Below are 6,000 nucleotides of genomic sequence, written 5' to 3'. Positions count from 1 at the left end.
GTTTCCAGAAAAAGCATCATGTGAACGCGTTCGATGAGGATCGCTTGACAAATCAGCAGCGACATGGGTGCCTGACGATCCCGAGCTCGCCAAAGGGATCGTCCGCATCCTTAGGTAACTTTTATTTTTACCCTTAATCGGCGTCTTGAGAGCGTGCAATATCAGTAGTGGCTGCGAAATTAAATTGATGTGATGTGTATTGTTTTACTTCGGGATTACCATCACCACTTCAACCGCCTCCTCGTCCCCTCTTCCTCTCACCTCTCAGACTATCTGTACAAGAGCAGCTTGAAGCCACGTGCTATATGTAATGTCAAACTCTGCAGCCCCCCAAGCGCCAGGCTTGCAGAGGAGGCAGCGCAAGAGTTGTTTGGGTACAGTGATGTGATTTTTGTACTAATTCGCCTGCTGGCCCTCGCTCGTATGTGTGTGGTAAAAATGGTATTACAACCTCCCCCCTCCAAATTTACTCCTGCCGTCCAGCGCCATGCATGGGTATGAAAACAAAGAAAAGTGACTGTGACTGGGCATCGTCTGGCTATCATGCATCCCGCCCCAGGTCCGGCCGTCGAGGTACTTCCCCGTCCGGCATCATCATGGTAAACTGGGGTTCAGGCGGCATGCCATTCTGGCCCGTCCCGGCCGGAAGGCCAGGTACAGGCGGCACGTCCTCATCCGTCTCTGGCCGTGCTAGCGCTCTCTTGACACGTCCGGTCTGCTGGTCGACCCAGCTAGTGACTGACCTGAATCTTGGTGGAAGGTCCTCGCTGGTTTCTGTGTACACCGTTTCACGATTGGACTTGCTCACCCAGGAGAAGCGACCGACTCCGTTCTGACTGGCTCGGAGTGATTGAGTGACGGGTGGAGGGGGTTGCAGTACCATCCCAGGCATTCCGGGGACAATGATGTCCCCGTCGCCAAAGCCAGATGAGATGGAAGAAAGCTCGCTGGCTCTGTTGACTTGCCGCCTGGCCGGATCGTAGGCGTCTGAAGGTTGACGAGCCAACTCGGACTGGTTGAAGTATGCACCGGCGCCCACCCCTGACCGCAAGGTCGTGCTGGGGTCCGATCCATTCCCATATTGTCCAGTTCCGTATTGTCCGATGATTTGAGTGAGTGAGCTGCTGGGTGCATGACTGACGTATGTGCCAGTCTGGCTGTTGTATGACCCAACTTGGCTGGTGTAAGTGCCCTGTTGACTAGCGAATGGGTTGCCTTGCTGGCTGCTATATGTGGCCTGCCCGTTCATGGCATTGGCCCTCATCTGTATCGTATTCGTCGGGCTCATATTGTTAACAGGGCTCCCGCGGTTGTCGGCCGGAGACATGGTATAATTGCCACTGTATGCGCCGCCAAGGGGCATATTTGTTGGTTTGCCGTCAGGGCTGTAGAAACCGGTATCCAGCCGCAATGTTCCTCTCGGTCCCTTTTCGTATTGAGGTGGAATTTCGCTCGGACGCCCATCTAGGTTCTCCCACCCGCCAGCCATAGATCGGTTCTTAAAGAACGGGATCTTGGAGCTAATGCCGGGTTGGTCACCTCGGTAGGCAGACTCCCTTTCCCTCCTCCTCCGAGCTGCTCTCTTCATTGTTCTCCATACAATCCATACCAAGAAAGAGGCAAAAATAAATGATCCTGTTTCAAGTCAGCTACTGGCCATGTACCTTGCACCACCGACTTGGCTTACCTATGGAGCCTACAGCGATGAGAGCGTGCTCTGTTTCTGGGTTCATTCGAGGAGGTCTTCCGTCGTCCTTGTTGGACCGATCACTGCCAGAGCTGGCTTGCCCCGGAAGTGCCGAGATTGTTTCCTCGGGGATCACTGCCGATGCTAGCGTGGCTGTGATTGTGGGCGTATTGTGGCCATCGACACCCTTCCTTGGTGCCGATGGATCAACTGATGGCAGTGGTGGCAGCGCCGCAGGACGCGTTGGCGCCGTAGTCAAGAGTGGGGGCAGTAGAGAAGATGGGAACTTTGACTTCTTTGGTGAAGGCTTTGAAAGTCAGCGTATTGTTTTCAAACTTGTTCTCATGGGGGTTCTTACCGGATCAGGGCGAGGCGTCATCGTGGATATGAGCGTAACTGTTCGGGCAGGAGCTGTGACGGTCATGGTCGCCGGCGGCTGGACAGGAGGCTCTGGCTCCGGGGCAGGCGGCTCCGGCTCCGCGGGAGCAAGCACTGGCTGTGGCTCCAGCAATGGCTGAGAAGGTGTCTGTACGGGAATCTCTGGATGGGCGGCAGGCGTCTCGGCCGGTACCTCGATAGGCTGTTCGATGTATACCGGGGCCGCGAAGGTGGGAGGTGTTGACACGGCAGGCCGTGCTGAGATTACAGGCGTGGGCGAGACGGCCGGCGCGGCTGCCGGTGGCTTGAACACTGCCGGCAAGTTCGACGCTGCTGGTGGGTTCGAGACTGCCGGACGGGTTGACACCGGCCGCAGGGTTGCCAAGGGCAGTGGTGCCTTTTTGGAGGATAAATTCTGGGAAGGTCTTGCTTTGGGTGTATCCGGGCTCGAAGGAGGTTGCTGCTGCTGCTGTTGTGGGGGACTCTTGAGGCGATTTCTTCGCGCTTGGTCATCGCTGTCGCTGTCGGACCGAGCCTCCACTCTCGCATCGGCGAATCTGCTGCCTGGGTTGGCAGCCCTTTTCCAAACACCACCTGCGGCGTTCCTCACTTGCGTCGCGTACTCGTCGTCAGACTCGGCATCTCGTTCATAAAGCGAAGGCGGTACGGCAATGTTGGCAGGGCGGGCGGCTCGTCTCCTGGAAGGCTGCTCGCCCCGTGGTACTGCGTGGGGAGCCATGCCCTTCTCCTCAATCATCCTATTCTATCCTTTCCGGCCCAGTGATAGTCGCCAAGATGTGCCCTTTGTCAGTTACTTCCGACCATGACCCTTAGCTTGGCGATGTTCGAAGGTGAAGTGAATCGGTAGAATCGGTGGGCGAGCAGAGAGCGAGACTAGTATAAAGAAAGTCGATCGGTTGTGAGAAAGAAAGAGAGACAAAATCAAGATACGAAACCAACAAAATAGACGGCAGTGCCAGCAAAGGGGTCTAGAAAGAATCGAAAGGAATAAGGCCGGCCTTGGTATTGAAGAATGAAAAAAGTGGTGAACACCAAACAAACGGCGGAGTTGGCAAGCAGGAGAGGGAGAAGGGGGGGGAGAAGGGAGAGAAGAAAAGAAGCAGCCGAGAGGCGACAGTATGTATCAGATTGGGTCGATCATCTATCCACCATCCGCGGGGAGACCCATGCTGCATGACAGGTGCCCCCCCCGAGATGCTTCAGGGATATATCCAGACACCCCATGCGGGCACCAGCACTGACTAGGACTGGCGCAGGAACTGGCACGCGAAAGCCGATGGGTGCGGCGCCTCTAGTGGGTGGTCCGTGGATCGAGGTGCCGTGGGTAGTCAGCTGTCTGTCGCGGGGGTTGTCAATTTTGGGCACTGGAGGCGTGCTTCGCCCAGACGGGAGAATTAGTCGGCGTCATTGTTCGATCTCCGTCCTGTCTTGACATCCGGACTTGGGGCTTAGGTTTCCGCTTGGACTGGGTCACAGATTGAACACGACTGCGCAGCAGCATGTACAACAGATGTTGCCCGTGTCGGTAGAGAGCAGAATGCTCGCATCCGGATTCTGTCCAGGGCCAGACTTTGGAGGCGCAACGGCGAAGACGACGTCGAGGGAGGTCCACCCCCCACCCACCCCTGCTTTTCAGCATCTCTCTGCCGTATCCAATCCCCTGGCGTCTAGATGCAGGGGCCCCAAGCACGCAACATGGATAGTGGACGGTGCATGGAATGGTGGTTGTCCACCGACTCGATCCAGTGGGCAGCGAAGGCAGACGAAGCGCGCGAAGCTTGTAGGGGCCAATTGTTGCCAGAGCAAGCCGCCGATGCTGGGGCAGTGGGAGGAGACACGGACGCCAGTGTGGCCAGGGAGAGTCTCGACTGAAATGGGGGTTGCTTCATCCTCCCAGTGCAGTGGGGGAAATCCGCCGGCGGCGAAAGAGAGGCGGCGGGAGAGGCATCAGGGGACACCAGGGACACATACCGGCAGCATGACCGTGGTGAAGATCGTGACCGGGGGCGAGGGTACAGCGGTACGGTGTGGTGTATAGAGTAGAGATGAGACAGGCAGTAAGTCGGCCAGTCTGCTATCGATGCTGCAGTTTCGAAGAGCCGAACTAGGACGGCTGGGAATGTGGCCTCGCTAGCAGACTCGGGCATATCTAATGCGGAGAAGACGTTAGTGCGAGAAGCGTCGGGGGGGCCAGCATTCGAAGGGCACTAGGGGTCTCTTGGATGTGCGACGATACTTGCAGGGGGCCATGCGTCTCAGCGTGGGCAAGAGCGGGTTTCAGGACAAGGGAGGGCCCGTTGCGAACCGGGAAAGACTCGACTACACCCACTTCTGGTCTAGTCTCTGCCAGAATCGTGGCTGCCGGGTTGGGCGTCCGGCGCTCTGGCCTGTCCCCACCACCGCTGCTGGAACAGCGCTGAGGCGTCGTGGCCGACGTCCTGGAGTCCGCCCGTCACCAAATGGCAGGCTCTAATCAGAGAGGGGGATAATCCGAAAGTCACGGCCATCTCTGACATCTCATGGGACGGACTCTCACACCTCTCTGACGTGGGAAAAGGAAAGCCAAGGTACGTACCCGCGTAGCAGGTCAAGCAAGGTTGAAGGGAATCAGACAACAGACAGCATACAAACACCAGTGAGCCCCGCGCTCTCGTTCCTGGTTCAGGAGTTCAGGAGCTGTGTCGTGTTCGCCGTCTTTTCCGATATGCCGTCTCTCCGGTTCGTTGCTTCAGTTTTACAATCAAGCTTTTCCCCGAGTCCCCTGGAGCGAAGACGAGAGCCGCCCTCGACCAGCAGCCGGGCCGCAATCTTTTACCGCATGCGGCGCTCGCCTCGCAGGTCGCGCCGGTGAGGCTCTTAGATCTTCATGCTCGTGATAAATGGCCGCCAGTATTGGCTTGGGCCCCCCTGTCATTCCTCTACCTGCCAGATCTGGGCAATAGAAACACACATGGCTGGGCAACCCGCCCAGAGTTTGGCTCGACCTTTTCCTAGTCAAATCCGGAGGGGTGAGTGGGCTATTGAACCGCCAATTCCTTCTGGAATCAACTTATATGACTGTGCACATCTCGAGAAAGAAAAAATACCCTTTAGGTAAAGCTCTTCGCCTCATTTTCCCCTTTGACAGCCATGCAGACAGGCCGTCTAGCTCAGTGGTTGACTCGCAGCTCTTTCTGCCCAACCCAATATCCGGCCGGCCACTTTAATATTGGTATCGAGCCGTGCTATAACCTTGACGAGCCGCACGGCCGCTCTCAAACCTGACTCTCGTCGCAGCCGCTGACTTTCTGCCGTACTAGCCGACATCCAGGACACGCCGCTGCCCCGTGCATTCTTCATCTCATCCTCATCTTCTGCAACATCTCGCAAGAGTTGTCGCACCGAAGTGGTAATTAAGCTCCCATCTTGGCATCTGGAAACCTGCACAGGTAATCTGAGCAACCCGTATCCCAGGCGCTGATTGGGTCTTGCCCTCCGAAGACAGAAGCTTGATCGCAGGCCCTGGCCGTCATAGCCGGATGTGTTGGAAACCAAAGTTCCGTACACCACACAAGCTACTCGGCGAGCAAGGCAGATTCTGGCCCCTCGGGTCCCTCCGTAGATATTTCTGGCTGAACGCCTTACTGGACGCTTTGTCCAGCATCGTGAATCACTGGCAAATTACCTATTGAAGGCAAGAAGGGGGCTTGGCAATATATATCGATCGTGCTTATTTCAGCGTGCGGAAAACTTTCTTTTCACCAAGATGCCTCACAATAGATTGAAATCAATTTACCCGGATTGGCGAGAACTGATGGTTCAAGTGAGTTCGCCGCCAAACACCACCCGTGTGCTGGGATCAACGTCGTTCGACAAAATCCCCGCGTCTTGGCCAGCACAACATCGCCGCCAAGCTCACGATCTTCTACCAAGAC

The 6,000-nt window shown here is 56.5% G+C and overlaps 1 protein-coding gene across 1 annotated transcript; it reads right to left on the bottom strand.

The window, feature by feature from the left end:
• Window positions 1–541: 541 nt before the first annotated feature.
• EsH8_IV_000155 (uncharacterized protein) lies at window positions 542–2,822 on the bottom strand (the record flags this gene model as incomplete). Its single annotated transcript, XM_083265045.1, has 3 exons — window positions 542–1,635; window positions 1,688–1,994; window positions 2,046–2,822. 3 exons carry the CDS (start codon window positions 2,820–2,822, stop codon window positions 542–544), a joined length of 2,178 nt encoding a protein of 725 aa, XP_083123940.1.
• Window positions 2,823–6,000: the final 3,178 nt, after the last annotated feature.

This window comes from Colletotrichum jinshuiense, chromosome 4 (genome assembly GCF_051148585.1).
Source record: "Colletotrichum jinshuiense chromosome 4, complete sequence".
Lineage (NCBI taxonomy): Eukaryota > Fungi > Ascomycota > Sordariomycetes > Glomerellales > Glomerellaceae > Colletotrichum > Colletotrichum jinshuiense.
Note: the sequence above shows the minus strand (reverse complement) of the source record. Positions and strands in the feature narration are given on the sequence as shown.